Raw genomic sequence first — 20,024 nt, forward strand, 5'->3', positions numbered from 1 at the left:
AAACTACAGCGACTGCGTCGGAAAAATAATACACACACAAGAAGTCGCTGATTGGATAAAATAACATAATCGCTAGTTTGTTTAAAATCCTTTTGATCCTGCTATACGATAATCTTACGCCAGTCAAGTGAGAATGAAAATTATCGCTAGTTCATATGTCCTCACGTGACATACAAGCATCAACGTAGGAATATTGGACGACCCAAATAACCGTCTGTTTGTTTACTGCGTGTGAAATAATGACTAATTTGTGGCAATATTTTCTAGTCTATAATGGAAAATGATTAAATACAGTAACTTACCCGATTAGAATGAATAAATCTCAAAATTATTTCCACAAATGTTAAATGCAACCGTCACAGTTAACCGATTTTTTTTTTAAATAATGTGTATCACAGCTGAGCAACATACGTGACGTCACGTAGCACGTCGCCGAAAAATAGTCCCGAAAGGAAATCTTGCAGCGCTTATAAAACTTACATATTTAGGTCAGGAAAATTGAAAATAAAAAGAAAATAATACCTTATAATTCAGCAAAACAGCGATAAACAGATTATAAAATATTTTTCAACTCCCGGGAGTTTCTTATGCTCATCTCGTCTTACGGCAAAGTGATAGTTGCTTGATGAGTCATTGTACCTACGATGACAGTAAAAACTCTATAAAAGGAACTCCTACATGTAACAAAACAAATCAGCTCAGATTGGGAAGACAATGAGAGACTCCCTCTCGTTGAATAAATATTAAATAATCTAATACTATTATGACATCCTATCCCGCATTAATAACACAATATATGACGTCATAAAATGTAAGGACAGTAGCAACGTACAAATAATCTTCGTATATATATATATATATATATATATATATATGAATGTAGGAAAAGCTGCTCAATTCACAATGAAAGTTTTAAAACAAGATCTATAAACGCTTGTGCACTGCCTCATAATTAAGCTAGCCGCCTGGCACTCTGTACTAGTACAAATGCAGGTGGCGTTGCTATGTTTTTATATGTCGATAAAGCATGAATGTCGATCGCAATAAGCATCACAGAGAGACAAACCTCTCAGCAAATTAAATATGATATATGTTCCTATATGACAATGGCAATTATGAATAATTATCAAAGGCCTATAGAAGTCCCAAATTCTCTATCTTTTCAGGTTGCCAGTCAGCAGTTTATAATCCAGCCGACGTTGTGTTTGTCGTTGATGAGTCTGGAAGTGTCGGTTCTTATAACTTCGAGAGAACAAAACAATCCATTGTCGATACAATACGACAGCTTGATATCCGGAACGACAATGTCAGATTAGGACTGATCAATTTCGACGACAGCTATCACGATGTATTCTATCTTAGCTCCTACATCAGACAACCTCTTGATATGGAGAGGAGTGTGATGCAGATGAAATATTCTGGAGGCGGTACTGACATTGGTAACGCTTTATACCATGCATGTCATGTTCTTTTCCAGCAATCCTACGGTGACAGACCAAATGCACAGAACTATATCGTTCTACTAACGGACGGACAGTCATCTGCTCAGTACGCAGCTGATGATTGCAAAGCAAGGGGCATCAAAATTATCACTGTTGGTATTGGAGATGGTATTGATGAGCTTGCGCTCAGAAACATTTCCTACACAAGTAATTACTACGTCAGCATCAACTACACAGACATTGCCAGATTTCTACCAAGAGTTGTGACCACTGCTGTCAACTGTGGCGGACTGGGTATGTATTATTTCAAGGTTTGAAACTGTGACAACAGCTGTGAACTGTGGCGGATCGTGTATGTTTTATTGGAAACTTCATTCAAGTAACCGGTGTTGTGAATTGTGGCGGACTGGGTAAGTATTATTGCCCAACTCTTTACAGAATTATGACCACTGCTGTGGACTGTGATGGACTAAGTATTGACTACTGCCAGTTTCCTACCAAGAGTTGTAATTTGAAGCGGACTGGGTATGTAATATTGCAAGATTTCTTCCTAGATTTGTGACTTAAGATCTGCTGTATACTTAGGTGGATTTGGTATGTTTTATTACCACTTCCCTATCTTGAAATATGACCACTGCCGTGAACTGTGGCGGATTCGTATGTATTAATACTCGGTTCTTATCCCGATTTTGACCTCCGCTGTGAACCACTGTGGACTGTGCATGTATTATGCCAACTGTTGACAACTGTGATATGCATTATTGCCAGGTTTCTTCTTAAAGTTGTGACTATTGCTGTAAACTGTTGCAGATTGGGTATATATTATTGCTAGGGTTCTGCCTAAAGTTGTGATTACTGCTGAGGATAGTGGCGATATAAATTTCCAACCAGAATTTTTACACCACAACCAGTCAAAACGTTTTTTCAATATATAGTAGATCCAAGGAAGAGAGTTGGTTTAGGATGTTACATTTATATATTTTGGGACACTCTTAATGATTAAATCTTCCATTATACCATGCATGTCTTTTATTGTCAATAATATTCTTTCCAGAAAAAACCGATGAGCGGAATATAAATGTAAACTGCCAGCACAGTAACTGGAATATACAGATTCACCTTCCACCTCTCGAACAGAAATATTCCGGATTCAATGACGGAGATGTATACTTAGGACAACATAGCTGCACCGGACACCGATCTGGAGATTATCTTTTATTCGATGAGGACTATACCACATGTGGTACGACCAAAGAGGTAGTTATGTTTTTGTTTTTTAGATGTGTTAAAGTAATATTTTTCCTGTCACTTTTTAACTTTATCACACCCCTCACTTACAATGGTGAGTAATTAGTGATGAGGTGTCCATCCTTCCATCCATTTGTACTTCTGTCTTCCCTCTTTAGTTGCTTCCGTTGCACAGGGGTACCATCTCTTAAATCCCTTACACCTTCTTCATCACCAAAAAAATTTTGTGAACCTTTAACCGAATCTTAATTATCCATTCCCATTGCGTACCCCCTGTCTTCGATTTTGATACAATCGATTTGGAAGCATAGCAACACGGGATTTTTGTCATGGTATGAGGGTATCCATCTTTCATCCATTTTTTTCTTCTTCACCACTGAAATTTTCCCTGAATTATTATTACATGTTCTCATTGTGCACCTCCTATTTTAAATCTTGATAAAAGTCAATTTGGAGGTCTAACTGATAGCGAATGGGCATGTCGGTGTATCAATTAAGTGAGCATTACTCACAGTTTTCTCTAGTTTCATGTTTTTATCAATCGGGGTTTTTTTAATATTGTCGTCACATGATTTTACATTCTGAACAGTGCATATCAAAGAAAGATTGAATACGTGTACTAATTGCACGGAAATTCCTACTCGTTTACCAATGATATGTGTTCTAAACCGTACGTTGATGAAGCATTGCAGACATCACAAATGAGTTTTGTTATGAATTCAAAATACTCACAGTATAACATATGAATTTTAAGTGGTTACTCTCCAACGTTCATACTTTGTAATATATTTTAGACATCACAACACGGTTTAGTCATCTACAAAAACACCCTGATTTATGCCGTACACGATCCCTACCAACCATACATCGTTCATGAGTACAGGTTTAAAATAAATGTGGAGTGTGATATGTCCAAGATGGGAGGCCAGGTCAACTACAATCAGGGAGTGACCGTACCGTGGGTGGCAGGAACCGGTATATTTCCCGTAAATCTGAAGTTCTACAGCGATAAGGACTACCTTCATGAGCTGATCGGCTTCCCGCCTTCGCACATGGTTGGTCAGAATATATATGTCAATGCGCAGACTCCAATCCATGACTACGATGTGAAAATGAGACTCAGTGACTGCTACACAAAGCCTAGCAAATATGCAAGCGATAGCTACACCTATTACTTAATACGGAATGGGTTAGTAATATATAATTATCATTTGACTGTATTATAAATATGTATACCGGTATTTTCCTTTTGAACTAAGTATGCAATTATATATCAGATGTTGACCCTAGACAAAAGATAAAAAAGTCATGAACTTTAACAAACATATGAAAAGAAGTAGAGTGAAAGATATAAGTAAACGTAATTCAGAACATTCAACCTGCCTTCCGCCTAATTAAGGGCCAACGATGCTTATATTGTTATATTCAATTGATCATTCTTTAAATTTCATTAAGGAGGCGGGTCCAGAAATTTTAAACAAGGGTTCCAGAAAAGAAAGGGGGGTTCTGAATATTATTTACTAAATGTGGTGTAAATGTATGTTTTATAATTTTGTATTTGTAGTCAGTATCACTGTAAACAGTCATGTATACCTATTTATAAATTATTTATTCTCTGTCTGAGTAAGATTTTGGAGTTTCCCAGTCCTCATGATCTCTCTTATATTGTCGTTGTGATATGCAAAGTTCATTAAAATCATTAATGGGATCGTACTTATACCACTCGCACTCAAAACTTTACGACAAAAAAGGAGGGTTCCAAACCCGCAACTTCCCAGGATCCACCACTGCATTATTGTACAAGTTACCAGTTGCATTATTTTGATCGTTACCAACTTGATCAATGTTATATAAGATTTGCGCATGAAGAACGCAGCTATTTGTGCTCAAATAAAAGCTTGGTTAATAATTCTCAACCAACAAGAAATCGCGAGATTTCCCAACTACCAAGTCTACGCCTGACACCAGAAATTACTCTGCAATACCGTACGTTATTTCCGATCGCATTCACCTTACTCTGACCGTTCTTTAATCAACGGTTAATCATAATTTATTTACAGATGTCCTTCCGAACCTAATGCATACGTCACATCAACAAGAACACACGAGACCAAGTTCCACTTTCAAGATTTTGAATACGCATTCCAACCAGACTCCATGTATATTCATTGTAACGCAACATTCTGTCATGTGAACGATTACTCCCTGGCATGTGAGCCTCGTTGTCATACAAAGCGTGTGGCTGAAGACGAACCGGAGAATACCTCCGGTATACCAGAGGATGACCAGCAGGGCGAAGGACCAATTGGATATGCGGAAGATGAAGCTGTTATCAATATTCAATACGGTAAATGCGCAGTAATTAGATTTTCTGGATCATAATTTGGACCGGTCAAATTTTTTGTTTACTTTTTTCAATCAACAAGAGAAAAACATATCATTAAAAAATTATTTGGTGTTTTGAAAAAAATAATTGTTCAGATGGATATGTATCAATTTAAAGGAAAGAAAAAAGTCTTGTCACCCCAATCCGCAATAATATTGTAGCAACATTTTAGGGTTTTTTAAGGAGGTAGACCTAGGGTAAGGGACATAACTCATGAAGTCAGTGATATGTTTGTATCATATTCAATTTCACCAAATCCCCTCAAGCTTTCGTTTGAAGCAGAATAAAATGAATTTAAGTTAATTAGATGCTTACATAAGATTGATGTAAAATACTGAATACAAACGTTCCAATGATTTTTTAAGCGTGATGTCCCTTACCCAAGGTCTACCTCCTTAAATGAAGGGCAAATGAACCACACGCTTAAATATCTTGAAGATGTAATTGACAATAACAACTATATGTAAGATTACATTGACTATTATTTAGGCCGTGGTGCCTCAAATCAAATATACATAGTCAAACCACAGCGAACCAATAAGGCTAGACAGGCCAAAATGTGCCTTTGGGGAGTCTGCATTCATTCGTTCAATGTTTCATAACTCACGTATGAGAACATGAAACACCTAAATAAATAAACATTGAAAGGTATGATTTTTCGTATTTTATAGGAGCTCAGGCCGAGGCAGATACTGGAGAAAGATCACATGCAGAATACAAACACGGAAAACCGCTGTATGTTGTCGGGGCAGTTGTTACTGGTGTTGCCATGTTAGCCATACTAGTTGGGGTTTCCCTGTACTTCAGATCTAAACGGAACCGTCAAGGGGAGATAAAAACTATTTGAGAAAATTATTAGCAAAGAGAACAAACAAATGATAAATGATTAAATTTTTTTCAAGTAATTATTATTTTAATTTTAAAATCTGAATACAGAATTATTTTGTATTGACTCATTCTTTTTTCGTCCATTATTTTACACCACGCCACACGAAGTGAGGTGATTAAATACAAATCGAATCTCAGCCTTCCCTAAGATAGGGATGGTCAAAACTTGGCACCTGCATGTTTACGAAAATGGCGTAATAAGCTTACCAGATAGTTTGACCCAGAGACATGTCGGACCACGACAACCTACAAGTCCTTACCACAGCCGGACATTTCGGCCCATCCACATTTCAGACCACGAAAATAGAAAAATGAAATGGAAACCGTATATCATAACAAACTTTACTATTTTGGAAGTGAATAATAACAGGAATAAAATTATGAAAGAACTCAGATGTTGGAATTGATATGTTTCTTTGGGACTGTTTAAGGTTTCACCTTCTTATATTATCCTGAAAAGCAGAGCCAATAAGCAAGCATATTGATACGTAATAATCACACAAAAAAAAACGGTAAAAGGTCTTCGAATGATACGTTCCCTGTGTTATGTTCATAGAAAAATACTTACGAGCCTATAATTTAGTCAATTAATTACGTCACGAATCGACTAAACATGCGATTCATTGGGAAAGGTGTTAAATGTATAACATGTAATTTGTAAACAAATAAGGACCGCCAAGTACATGTATGAAAAAGAGAAACCGATGATTCAAACTCCGAAATAACATAATTATGATATAACACAAAGGTAAATACAAGTAAATATTCTAGAGTCAGGATAAACTAAACACCTATTCAACATAATAGTTCCCCATTAGTTTCCCTAAATATTGATCTTTTCATTACGTAACTGCTTTAATACGAAATTCAAAGAAGGCAGTTAATACACTTGGACGGGGCTGCATAAAGTTTACATTTAAAGACAGAAACGTTTAAGAACAATTTTGCGCCTCCACCAACGTTAAGCGAACAATTTCCTCTTTTTTTATTTTATTTTATTTTACTTTTTACACCGACGTCAATAGTACTGATCATATTCAAAGAGATGATGTATTCATATTTGTAATACTCCCCCTTTTTCCTCCTGCTCTCTTCACACATGTAACATTCTTAATCAAAGTCAAATTAGCAGTGAGAGCTAAGCTCATTAAAAAATGATTCAAAATATGTTTTTCTAAATACAAATAAAAGATAAAGTAAAAAATACAGGTATGAAGAAACATGTGTCCCTTTTTTTATACATGTACGACGTTGTCAAAATAACATACATGTATTTACCATTTTTGCGAAAAAGTATCTAAAAGGTCTTTGAAGGCATTAATTGAAATTGACAGCTTCCAAAGTGTTCCTACATAACTGTACTTACTATATGTGTTTTAAGACAGAGCACTTCAAATTAATTTTCTTTCATGCTCCCTCAGTAATACAACAAAGGCATAAACTTTCATAAACTATGAAACAACGTATGTAGCCGTTAAGAGGTGATTACATCTTATTACATGTAAATAACACAACCCACAGCCTAATGAATCAAACGAAACAAACAGACGGACGTACACTTTATACGTATATACAAAGCGATAAACGCCCCTCAGCCACTGAGGTGTTGATAGATCATAGTTTATTCGGTCAATATTTGTAACAATAGATAACATATCGGATTTATTATTTCATACATGTACATGTATTATTACAGTACATGTAATCATTGAGTAAAACGTCTTGTGAACAATCTGGATAATTGCTGCACCAGGTAAATTCATTTATACAATGTTTAGAACGAGCTACAAACTAACACGTAACAAGTAAAGCACATTCAGAACGAGATGTGCATAAATAAGAACAAACATGAATTATCAAACCACAATGTACTGGATGTTAAATGATAATTATTAACAATATAACGAGTTGTGCAAACGAACTGTTGACAATTGCAAATTTTGAAAAGTAATCTATCAGATTTAAATGCAACGAGTAAAGCGCATTCAGACCGATTTCAGAACGAACCAAAACGTTTTATTTACGATCTAATTATAATGAAATAAGTACCAGTCCATATCAAATACAGGCACTGTATACCAGTCCATATAAAATACAGGCACTGCATACCAGTCCATATAAAATACAGGCAAAGTGATTCATGATGTAGCAAAACCCACCAAACATACCATCGTTTTTCAGTCTACATGTACATATGATATATCTTTACATTACAATAATCATTTCAGATTTCAGATCTGCGCTATTGAAGATAATATACTTTTTTCTTCCACTGAAATCAACCAAGTCAAACCAAATCAAAAACGTTCTTTCGAAGTACCAATATCATGTGCATTCTTCATGTATATGATTTTTATCTCAAACGTGCAACGAGTATATGAAAAACCAAGACTGGTTACAATGTATAATATCAGAAAAGTTTTCTGAACAAGAAATAAAAGTGAGTTCGGTGGGTTTTTGAGAAGAATAAATCACTTTAGCTTCTTCTGATTTTTATAAAGACTACTATTTAACTAAAGTAATGAACGCATAGCTAATGCATAACGAATCTAAATACACTACATTATTATATTAATAGCAGTGATTTACCGAATGTTCCAAGTGTAAAAGAAAATCGATAATTCACACTGTAAAATAAATTCGGTAATTTCAATCTCGGACCTTTTCCGGCTAAAGCGTCACGACACGAATATCAATCCGCCGTTCACAAAACTTTAAATTTATGTTGAAAAAAGCATTGAATAATGGAAAAATCTATATAATAAATAGGATAATCCATTGGTTATCGGGAATAACCAAAATATAATCACTCGTGCCAAGAACGCATTAAGATTTAACTCGTGCGTGGAACAAGTTCCGCTCACTCGTTAAGGCTACAAACCACTAATGTCACTTCCCATAGGCTCCAATGCTAATTTCACTAAGTTCAATGTGTTATGGAGCTTTTACCTTACGTTTAACCGGAAGAAGACTAATACATCACCTAAAAGCTGAATGTTTATACACTAATAGCCCTGAAAATATTATATGGGGTTTACTACCTTGCAGTGTGACAATGGATCCTAGAAGACAGTGAGCTAAAAATAGAATGGAAATTTCCCTCCGTTTCACAAAAAGGGGTCTTCATGCAGAACTCATAAAAAAATATTCAATTCAGTAAGTTATAGTGACCACTTGTATAGATCTGATGTGCACTTTTTTCACAGCAACATAACACAAGTGCACTAAAACTGGTGTAGGACTATTTTTGCGTTCGTTCTAAAAGCTCATTGGTTGAATTAGTGGTATGTAACCTAAAAGCTAGGCGTTCTTCGGCACTCGTGATCATAATTTGTGGTCATTCAATCTTTCCAATTAATTATTCTATCATTATTTTTGAAAATAAAATGCATAAAAGCTGAATGCATTATTTTGAAAAAAGGGACAATATAAAAGAAGAGAAAAGTCGAGACAATATTGCATTATGACAACGCGATTAAATCAAAATTTTAAATGTCGAAAGTGACCCAAAAAAACTTTCTTAAATTACGAAAGTGACGAGCGCTGGCAAAATCACTCATTCAGAAAAAGAAAGTTGCATGCGCGTAAATTAATGCAGGTCACGTGAAATCATTTTGTATTTGATCTTATCCGGGATAATATGTCTAATTTGACAGCTCGTGTTCTTATATTACTTGTATGAACATTATGAATATACTCCAGTATCTAAGTCTCGTCGATGGCGTGAGTTGTCATTTATACTTGTATTTAAGCGCCACGATCAAAGAAAAAAAATATGGTTTTAACACTTCCATATACTAGTAATACACCTTACATGCATGTACATCAGTTTTGTAAATTTAGTATCAACACTAAAATTATCACATGGTTCCTCTAAATGGCCGTACAGTTTCAAATTGACTTAAATGAACATTTTCGACGCAACGAAAAAAGTGAATATCAACCGGTGCACCTACTTGCCCAATTCAGCTCATGATGCTTTAGTGGATTGACGTTACATATCTGTGCATTTACGTTCACACCTTCATTTACATCAGCATTCTTTCTTTGTTGAGAATATTTATAATTTTATTTCAGGGATGTCAAAACTCGCAGGTAATCCTTACAACAAATGACGAAACAAAGAAAGATCACACACACACACACACACACGTGCACGTACAAAGAATCAAAACAATTAGTCTGGAATCACAATGGACATGCGCAGACACTGTGTTTCCTTAACACGTCAGACGTGACGTGTATTCGAGATCATATAACAATTTTTATTTGATTGCAGGGAATTATCAAATGTTCCCTACTACTTGAAAATTCACATGTGAAATTCATTCGTTAATTTCACTCTCGGACTTACATGTACCACAACAATAATGATCCGTTGATCATGAAATTTTAATGTATGTTTAACTCGAATAATTCAGCGCCCTCTACTGGAAAAAGTCCAATGAAAGGGGAGGTTCCACACTCCTTGCGAAGTCTACTTCCGTACCGGAAGAAGATGATGATGAAGCAATCAGGAATCGGCGGAATATACTGATATTATTCCATTTAATTTATGTTGAAAATAGCAATTAATTATCAAAGAAATTTATGATATAAATAGAACAATCGATATAGTGAATAATGTAAATGCACAATTATTCGTGCGTGGGACGATTTCCACACACTCGTTAAATCTAAGCGTTCTTGGGCACTCGCGGTCATATTTTTGTTGTCTTATCATTCTTCCGGAGGAACTGTTATTGTACATCAAATATCGGTAGGCAGAATTTCACAATTTCAAACAAACAATTGTTGTTCTTTTTTTTCAATTCTCGTCATGAAGATCGCCAGCTGTTATAAAATAGGCTAAGCATAAAAATGCAAAGAATCTGAAGAAAACTAGTCACGGATATTTATGTGTGGTCCACAAATATAAATGTGATTTTTTAATACTGCGGGTTTTTTTTAATGTATCATTCAATTTATTTAATTTGCAGTGTACCCTCCAAAGACAAAATTTTTTGAACCTGTAAAGGAAACATTGATATTTCAGATTCTTAAAAATCAGCTAATTTAAAAGGATTATATAGGATTTAAATTATGGCCTTTTATTTAATACCCTTTTAATATTTAATACCCTTTTTTAACTGTTAAATAGGTTTTAGATGTTTTATTTACAGAATACCAGTTCACGGAGGAGTTTGTGGTGACGGACCAAATGATTGATGACTTCAAAGAAAAAGGATACATTCTTATAAGGTTGGTTCTAGCAATTGCCAATCATTGACAGTAGTCTCCTGGTAGCGTGCTCAATCCCGACAGTGGTCTCGTTGTAGCGTGCTAGCACTCGAGTTCGACCAGTCATGCGGTAGATCCCCGTCCGGGTCTTACCATTTTTTTAATGGAAGTCAATAAGTCAAATTTGCTCTCTTCAAAATAAAAAAAATACGGACTTCAAAAGTTGTACTTTTTCATCAAATTTTTCCATCAATTTCGACATTGATCTTTTCCACAGCGTACGTATATTCCTTTATAGATGTATAGCATTATATTCTAAACAAAAGTTTATTTGGTTTATAATATATTTCAATTTTAAATTTTTTTTAAATTTTCACTTGAGTAAACAATACTGTACAGCCTTCATTCAAGTTGGGATGGACTGGCTACTAAGTAAATTGGTACCATACTGTACATAATCTCTATGATTGGAATGGAAACTAATTCTGAGTCCACGGTTAAATTCACGGCTATCAATATATATCACTGTTCAATCTGGATTTGCACGTTACAGAGTTATCTCTCTTTATCCACTATTTGGTCTATAGCCACAATAGTGAAGATCAAGTTTTATTTTTTGCTAAATCAATTCTGACCAAATTTTACACCAGAGGTTGATTTTTAACTGAATTTAATACGTATCTTCATGTCATATTTTTTTCTCATCCGATATAGAAACCATCCTCCCAAGTCAGGGTTTTGAGTCCACTCTCGCTCCCTCAAACCCCTGACATCACTCATTCATATTTATCGTCATAGGTAGCGTCCAGCCAATTTCGATTGGTTGCTTACCGGGGTGAGAAGCACCAATGGAAATCGATTTAACATAAAATGTCTGTGGAAGGTAAACAATAGTACGAGGTAATGGACGATCCGATATAGTAACTGAAAGTTCTATGATGTCACAAATGATGCAATATGAGCAAAAATGATGACTGTAGAGTCTTTACTGAAAAAATGACGTTATGTGTAGCCATTTTGTAAGTTATATCGAAGAGTTTCTATTACGAGCGATTGATTGGATTTTGGATCAGGATTAAGTTTAAGTAACTCACTAGATGGCGCTGGACGATACCCACTAAATATGAATGAGTGACGTCAGGGGTTTGAGGGAGCGAGGGTGGACTCAAAACCCTGACTTGGGAGGATGTATAAAACATGTTTTGAAGAAACTAGAGATTAATGGAATTTCCCCATTGACCCTATGTTAAAATACCTGCCTACAATGAGATTACTCTTGCATAATGGCTACATTATGTCCAGTATCCCCGGAATGTGGAAAGAGGGAATAACTGCCTTGACCACGACAAGGAGAATTTTATTCCGCAACATGTTTTGTTCCATTGTTTAAATGTAAATAAGTGGGACCCAATCTTATGTTTGAGCATATAAAACCATTATGGTTAATTATAGGAATCTTCTAGACCAGGAGGAAGTTGATTTGCTGATAAAGTCGATAACAGATAGTGATGCTTTCTACAAAAATGCCTATGTGGTATGTTCAAGTTATTTTTTTTTCACAATATTGAGACTTAGTATTAAGGGTTGTGTTTAGTATACGTCGATGAGTAATTCAGATCTTCCAATCATTTCTCAAAAACAACTGAATTCAATCAGATAGATACAGAAATTTCAAAATTTTCATACGAAAAATCCACATATTTACAACTAGAAAAACTGTAAAGAAAGCTTATTTGGTGACATTTTCATAAGAATATAACGGCAAACGTAAACATAAAACAAAATGTGCTATTCACTCGGTCTTTGTCTTCGCTTTCGATGCAACCGCTCAAACAAGTCAATTAATCTAGTGATTGTTTGCAATAAAATTGATTGTTTTGAGATCAGAATAGTGTTATTTAATACATTTTTAATTAGCTCGAAGCTGGTCCACGTAAGGTTCCACGAATTACCTGGAGCCATCCCGGAAATGACGTAACAGGAATGGTTGCTAGGTCAGAAAAGGTTGTCAGTACTTGTGAAAAGGTTTGTGTTTGAAGCAAAAATAAGTTTATTCGTTAAGCTAGTCAGTAGGATACAAAACCAGACAAAGAAATACGAAACAACACACGAAACGTAGAAATTTTACATTTTCACCATCTTTTTTTTCATATTTATCATTCCCTTATTATGCTAAATGGAACACACATTACAAAAAGTGCGTAAGGTGATAAAAAATTTTAAAGTACCATTCTGTGTAAGAATCCGGCAATGGGTGGCACATAATTTTCCCCAATTCAGTAATTTTTGCTTAAAATATATTCAGTACATCTAGAAAACAACAAAAAGCTATTTAAGTTTAACCTGAAGCATCTGAATAGTAGATATTTTTTACGGCTTATATAGGGAAAGAGTGCGGGAAAATTTTCCCGCCATTTTTCTATAGTGCATTTCAACTGAATTTGACCTATCAATATCTTCAAAATGTAAATTGTACAAACACTTTGATGGTTATTTCTGCTGGTCATCAGTTGTGTTTGATTGGTTAATGCAATAAAATCAATGCGTTTTTCTCCTTCATGTGCCACACCTTATTTACATTTTGCCCGATTCTTAGACGGAGAAGTACTTAACTATACACGAACGAAAAAACGTCAGTATTTGAGCTCTTAGAAAATAATTGATAACCGAAAGATTGAAGGCACATGCTATAATTTTGCAGCTGCTTGGTGGAGAAGTTTATCATTATCACTCTAAGTACATGCTGAAGGATGCTAAAGTTACAGCTCCACATTACTGGCATCAGGATTATGGGTAAAATTTAGCAAAATCATGATGCTTAGGGTCAAATAGTAGTATATGGACCGCTTGATTGACCCTAGTTAGACTAGTGTAGCTGAAATTCACTGATTTTCTTTTTTAGTTTTAAGCTAAACCAATATTGACTCGTAGTAACATCAACACAACGTTTTGTTATACCACACTTTTTTCAAAAGTACAATGTTCATTGTGTTTTACTCTTTCTATACACAAGGAATAGAAGAGAAAACCATACATTACTTTTTTTATTATGACGTTTCTTAGTTTGATTCATGAAATGTCCTAATATCTTTCCATATTACTCCACATGGACAAGTAGGTTTTATTGAAAGAAGTTATTGAAAGCAACATTGTTCAATATGATCCTCTGTAAGCTACATTTACTAGATTGTTTAAATCTTGACATCACAGTGATAGGCCAATCACTCATTTCGGACCATTGAAAAAAATGTTTCTTAAATGTAACAACGGTGGTCAGCACAGCTAAGTGTATCCAGAAAATCCCTTCGCGTTGATTTTTTATTGTAGCGTCACATGCCTCTGTCTTTTTTGTCTCAGAAAATTGATTTTTGTGACAAAATTGATTTTGATTACAAAAAGATCAAGTCCCGTTCGGCGCCCCGTAATAAGTTTGTACATGTAGTTATCATATTGCGCCGCAATTTTTATTTAACAAATTTTACAGGAGTTATAGGACTTTCCCACTTCAACTTTTCTTGCAGGGACGAGAAACATTCGGCTACGCATTGCTTGTATATTTTGGACTGTATTGAAAGTTTTCATCATATTTATCTTATACTTGTGTTTCAATGATCGTTAGAATTTGTTTCATAAATTCGTTTTTACAACTCGGTTTACTGGGTCCCGCTGTCTTGTCTTGTGATTGGGTGTAATATTCACAGTTTATGTACATCTGTAGCCGGTTACATGTAGCATGCATGAGTGATATTTGATTTCAGCTACTGGTATAACTGTGGTAACCTGTTTCCTGATATGATGTCTGTCTGGGTTGCTATGGATAAATGTACGAAAGAGAATTCTTGCATGGAGGTAATTTTAACTTTTTAATTGTTGGTTTATTTACTTGGAAGATTGAAATCAAGACACACATTATTTTTGTGACTGTCTATTTCTGTAGCGTATACAACACGAACAGAAAACACCCTTGACACAATTAAAGTGCTTAGATTTCTGTGATGGAAGGAAGATTTGTTATAGTGTGATGAAGTTTTTGTTAGAGTTGATATTGTGTAATGAAGGGAGATTTGAAGGGCTGTGCATACAACTGTATAATAAAGGGATAAAGGGCGATTTTTTTAAGGGTTGAGATTGTGTGATGAAGGAAAACTTTAATGACTGAGATTGTTCGATGAAGGGAGATTTTTTTTACTAAGACTATGCGATAAAGAGAGTTTTTTTTTGTCGGATATTTTTCAGGGTTGCCTTTTTGTAATGAAGAGAAGAGAGATATTGTAGGGTTGAGGAATTTTGATTAAGAGCGATGTTTTAAGGGTTATGGTTATTGTGAGACAAAACTTGTGGTCACGTGATGAAGAGAGATGTTTTACGGTTATATGAGACAAAACAAAAATTTACGATGGGTCTTTAAGTGTCGGTTTATTCAGGATTTGGTACAGGAAAACCTGTCTAAACCAAACCCCTTTGTACTTTAAAATTGGTTCAGTTTAGACAAATATCTGATTTTCAAAGGTCAAAAATGCATTTAAATGGATAGAAAGGGCCTTTAAAAAGTGTCCGATTTAGACAGGCTTCCAGATTATTCAGGGTTCGGTTTAGAAAGGTTTTCGGATTATTCGGGGTTCGGTTTAGAAAGGTTTTCGGATTATTCAGGGTTCAGTTTAGACAAGTTTCTCTGTAGTCTAATCTGATTTTTTCACTGTATGAGTTCCCGGGGCATGTGATACTCTCCTTGAATAGTCTGTAATATTAAAATCTCCAATATGAAATATGGTCTAGGTCTTAAGTGGATCGCATAAGTGTGGACGAATTGAACATCATCCACATGACGGTCAGATCGTTGGAAAGAAAACGAGAGTTGACGAGATTAGGAAGAAGTGTGACCACGCCTACATGGAAATGAACCCAGGTACATGTTGTATTTACATATTATAATTAGTTTTAAGAAAAGAATTTATTTTAGACTGTGACATAAAAGAAAATGATTGAAATTATACAAATTACACTTGAGGATCGACTATTTGATTCAGAGGGGATGGCAAATTTTGGAAATAAACCTCCTGGCCCTGAAAAAGTTGAGAACAGATTTTCTGGCCTTCACCCTGTAGGAAGTAAATGAAATTGCTGACCCGTAAAAATTTTAAAAAAAAAAATATTTAGGCAGGAAAAAAAGTTTTGCCCCCTCTTTCAGAATGAAATTTTGAATTGAGTTTGGAAACAAAAGCATTAAAATATGACATGAGACAAAAGTGACAAATGATATTGCTTTGCAGAGAAAATTTAATGCTCAGTTACTGACGCAGTTAGCGAGTGTAGGCCATAAGTCGGAACACCAGGGCTTTATATAAACCATGGCATGCAACATACTGATAAAAATGCACGTTAAGTAATTGGCATACATGTACGAATGTTTTCTATTAGTCAAATGTTGACAAAATAGGCACCATTTGTCAGTCGCTTTTCTACATCATCAAACACACGTAAAGGTAGTGTTTGTAACTTAAGTAGTAGTCTTTGTAATTATCACGCAAATTTTGTAATACGTGATACACTTAACAAAAGGCTAAATATTTTTATTTTTGTTGTAAAATTGTTTTGTGGGTCCATATCATGAAATATATAATCATTCATTACATTCTCTTTGCTCTTATGAGATAATCTACACTGAAAATTTAAGTTTCTATTGCATTTAAGAGTCATTTACAGATTTATCTCCCTAAAATTCTACAGTACATGTACATTCTATATATCTTTTCTATCTTCTAAGAAGGATTATATGAAAAGCCACATGTTAATTCCTTACCCTAGGTCTACCTCCTTAACTATCTACCTTTTTTTACTGTAGGTGACGCTTTATTTTTTCATTGCAACACTCTACACCACAGCAGTGCCAACAGAAGTGACAAGAGGCGCTGGGCATACATCATGTGTTACAATAAGGCAACAAACGGTTCAACGTTCCCACATCATCATGCCCAGTACACGCCATTGGAAAAGGTCAGAGTTCATGTAAATGTATATGTGTTAAAATAAATGTATATTAGCCAACCAAAGATTCCGTAGATCTTTACATAATTTCTTAACTTTTAAAGTATGTTTTAATGCAAGCGTACGTTCGAATAGTTTAGTTAGGATTCTAACTTTTTGGAGAACATACGGATATCCGAATAAAGGTAAAAAGAAAGATAACTCGTACTACATTTTCAAATGCATTTGTGTAGTATAAGTGAATGTGTGTAATTTAATCATAACATTTTGTTATGGAAGAGGTGGTGTATTGTAAATATAGATTTAAGTTAATTAGTCTCTTAATTGAGAAATGACTGTTTTGTATTTGAAGCTTTGCGGACGTCCATCTGTAGTTTTACTGTCGCAGAGTTTACCTTTGGACGTCCTCATAGCTTTAAATACAAACGGTAATCTCTATTCTAATGATACTATTCTAAATGAGGTGTGAACCTTAAAATATTCAATTGGGGTCCGTCAGCATTGACCCATATTGACCGCCCTACAAAATCTTACAGCAGTTCGTTCACATGTAACGAGATTTGAAATTAACCTTTTAGTTTTGTCATCTTGGTTCATAGGGAATTAAAATAACCCAATTTGGAAGTGAACAATTCATTTAATAATGATAAATACTCTCCAAAATGGTCATGATATCTGTTGTCAATTAGTAAATCAGTCCATTTAATTGTTATGCAAATTATTTTAATATTTATACGCGCATGATTTGTGAATCGGCTCCGACAGGTATATTGAAAATTTTACCCTTGAATCGAGCCAATGAAAAGCCTTGTTATATGAATATTTCATTAGAATACTACATGTGCATGTACGTAGATGAAGGTTAGGACATTTATGGCACACTTGATGAGAGTCTGTAGGAAGACTAAAGAACAATATATTTTACCAATACTTTATACTTTCAGGTACCTAATTCTGCAATAAAGGAGTGTACCAACTTGACAGATCTCAGTGGGAAGGAATTTATACATCCAAAACAGAATGACACCATTGCAGCTCTGTTTGCGAGATACTCTTCTTCAAGTTAAGCCTTTAGAAATGTTGTAGTTTGTTCGAATGTAATTGTACTATTTTTTGTTATGATTTAATGTCATGAACTTCGCATTCTTAAAAAAAAATGACCCCGTATACACTCGGCGGACGATTTTTTCCGAAATTTATTGGATCCTATCTTATAAAATAACAATTAAACTTGTTGATGCTTTACCATTTTTTTAAGCTCTCTTCGCGCAAAAATTCTTGATGATGTTTTTTCCCTTATCTCTAGAAATATCTAACATTTGAAGCGCCACCTAGTGGATAGAACTACTTTGATTCATGAATCACTTCTTTCCGGCATATAATTCTAGAAGATGAAAACATTTCTGTTGGTTTAATATGTCTGTGGTACCAATTACATGTTTTTCAGCTGGAAAAGAATTTAGGATTATCGGTATCATTGTCGAAGATGGAAATCCATGGACAAAACAAGCTTATGATCAGTAGCACAATGCCAAAACACTTCAATAAAACGTTTGCAATTTTTAGTGCGATCAAGGAAAGATGTACCGAATACCCCCAACCCCCAAAAAAGAAAAAAATGCATGAAATTTTTACCTTTCACTAAATCTACCCTCAAACTGTTTCCAGTTTTGCTTCCCTTGGTACTCCCAACCACTAGCACAAAGAAGGGCTTAAAATGCATACAGATGATAGAACAGACATACAGCTCATCGACAACACTACCATCAGATATCTCGTGTAAGCATCAAAGTAACTTGGACTGATTTCATTCCGTTTCAAATGAAAGCTTGAAAGGCTTTGGTGAAATTGAATATGACACAAACATTTCCCTGATTTTCAAGAGTTATGTCCCTTACCCTAAGTCTACTTCCTTAACGGAAGGCTGTTAGTAGTTTCCGAATTTGGATTGTATCCCGTTAAGACTTTACCAACCGTGTGATAAATATTCAATCTCCGCTGACCAGATCATGTACGCACTATGGGACATATCCATCTGATGATATTGTGACATTCCGTATACATGACAATTGCATTCAAAGTCACCAATGGTCAATACTTTGGTAATGAACTTTTTAATTAAAAACCTGGCAGATATGACGGACTTAATTAACTATTTCTTTACCTCATTCAGTGTCCACTTCAAAACCAGCCTTGACTTATGGGAATTGCTTGAAATCATTCAAACAAGGAACGGTCATTAGTAATATGTTTAAGCACAGACATAGTATCATTGCTCAAGGAAAACAACTCTAAAATTGACATTTTCTTAATAATATTGCGAAAGTTGTGTACTGTATTTCTATGTCATTTCAAAACCAATCTACAAAATTTAAATTCCAATATTTTCTTCAATTTTATCCAGGAACCAATTTGGGAATAACAAAACTGCTCCATTGTCCTGTTATTATACAACAATCTTGTTTAAGAGAGAGAGAGAGAGAGACATTTCCCGCCAGAATTTTTGCACTATAATCAGTAAAAATACTTCTCTGTATAAAGCAGATCCAAGAAAAATGAACACAGTTATTAATATCAACTTTCTTTGAACAGTTTTGTTGATTGTCTTGAGATATAATAGACCATTACTTGCCCGATTTTTAAACAGCCTAATACTTAAGTATCAGTCTTTATAAAAATCAGACAGGAGGTGATGTATGCATGTCAAAAACCCACCAAATTCAGTTTTATTTTTGTTCATAAACAGTAACTTATCACGTAACCAGTCTTAGTTTTTTCATTTGGTTGTTGCGCTTTTGAGATAGATTGTGCATGAAATTTGCACTTTGCAAGAGTTATCGTTCTTGATTTGGCTT

The 20,024-nt window shown here is 34.8% G+C and overlaps 2 protein-coding genes across 3 annotated transcripts in view; both read left to right on the forward strand.

Annotated features, from left to right (window-relative positions):
* The window catches only part of LOC148596679 (scavenger receptor cysteine-rich domain-containing protein DMBT1-like), a 29,416-nt gene extending 23,392 nt beyond the window's left edge, over window positions 1–6,024 (forward strand). The window contains exons 21-25 of the mRNA XM_088562795.1: window positions 1,167–1,736; window positions 2,497–2,699; window positions 3,485–3,879; window positions 4,751–5,037; window positions 5,748–6,024. Coding sequence (XP_088418921.1) covers window positions 1,167–1,736; window positions 2,497–2,699; window positions 3,485–3,879; window positions 4,751–5,037; window positions 5,748–5,923 — 1,631 coding nt within the window. The 3' untranslated portion in view covers window positions 5,924–6,024. The remainder of the gene's footprint in view (window positions 1–1,166; window positions 1,737–2,496; window positions 2,700–3,484; window positions 3,880–4,750; window positions 5,038–5,747) is intronic.
* Window positions 6,025–7,598: 1,574 nt separating this feature from the next.
* Window positions 7,599–18,734, forward strand: LOC148596680 (uncharacterized). 2 transcript variants are annotated; one of them, XM_088562798.1, is made up of 10 exons: window positions 7,599–7,717; window positions 10,042–10,059; window positions 11,127–11,205; window positions 12,637–12,718; window positions 13,102–13,209; window positions 13,886–13,977; window positions 14,943–15,033; window positions 15,961–16,090; window positions 17,027–17,178; window positions 18,114–18,734. In XM_088562798.1, the coding sequence occupies exons 2-10, from the start codon at window positions 10,044–10,046 to the stop codon at window positions 18,234–18,236; spliced, it is 873 nt and encodes a 290-aa protein (XP_088418924.1). In that variant the 5' UTR covers window positions 7,599–7,717; window positions 10,042–10,043; the 3' UTR covers window positions 18,237–18,734. The 2 variants fall into 2 exon arrangements, with proteins under 2 accessions (XP_088418924.1, XP_088418925.1); XM_088562799.1 differs by lacking the exon at window positions 10,042–10,059 and having other exon boundaries at window positions 7,642–7,717.
* The last annotated feature ends 1,290 nt before the right edge of the window (window positions 18,735–20,024 follow it).

Source organism: Perna viridis, chromosome 15, assembly GCF_037379345.1.
Source record: "Perna viridis isolate PV_CMFRI_1.1 ecotype Kerala chromosome 15, ASM3737934v1, whole genome shotgun sequence".
In the NCBI taxonomy this organism is placed as follows: Eukaryota; Metazoa; Mollusca; class Bivalvia; order Mytilida; family Mytilidae; genus Perna; species Perna viridis.

Coding starts and splice junctions, on each gene's coding strand:
- LOC148596680 (XM_088562798.1), top strand. Junction 13,210..13,885: donor TTGTCAGTACTTGTGAAAAG/GTTTGTGTTTGA, acceptor ATAATTTTGCAG/CTGCTTGGTGGAGAAGTTTA. Junction 13,978..14,942: donor TACTGGCATCAGGATTATGG/GTAAAATTTAGC, acceptor ATTTGATTTCAG/CTACTGGTATAACTGTGGTA.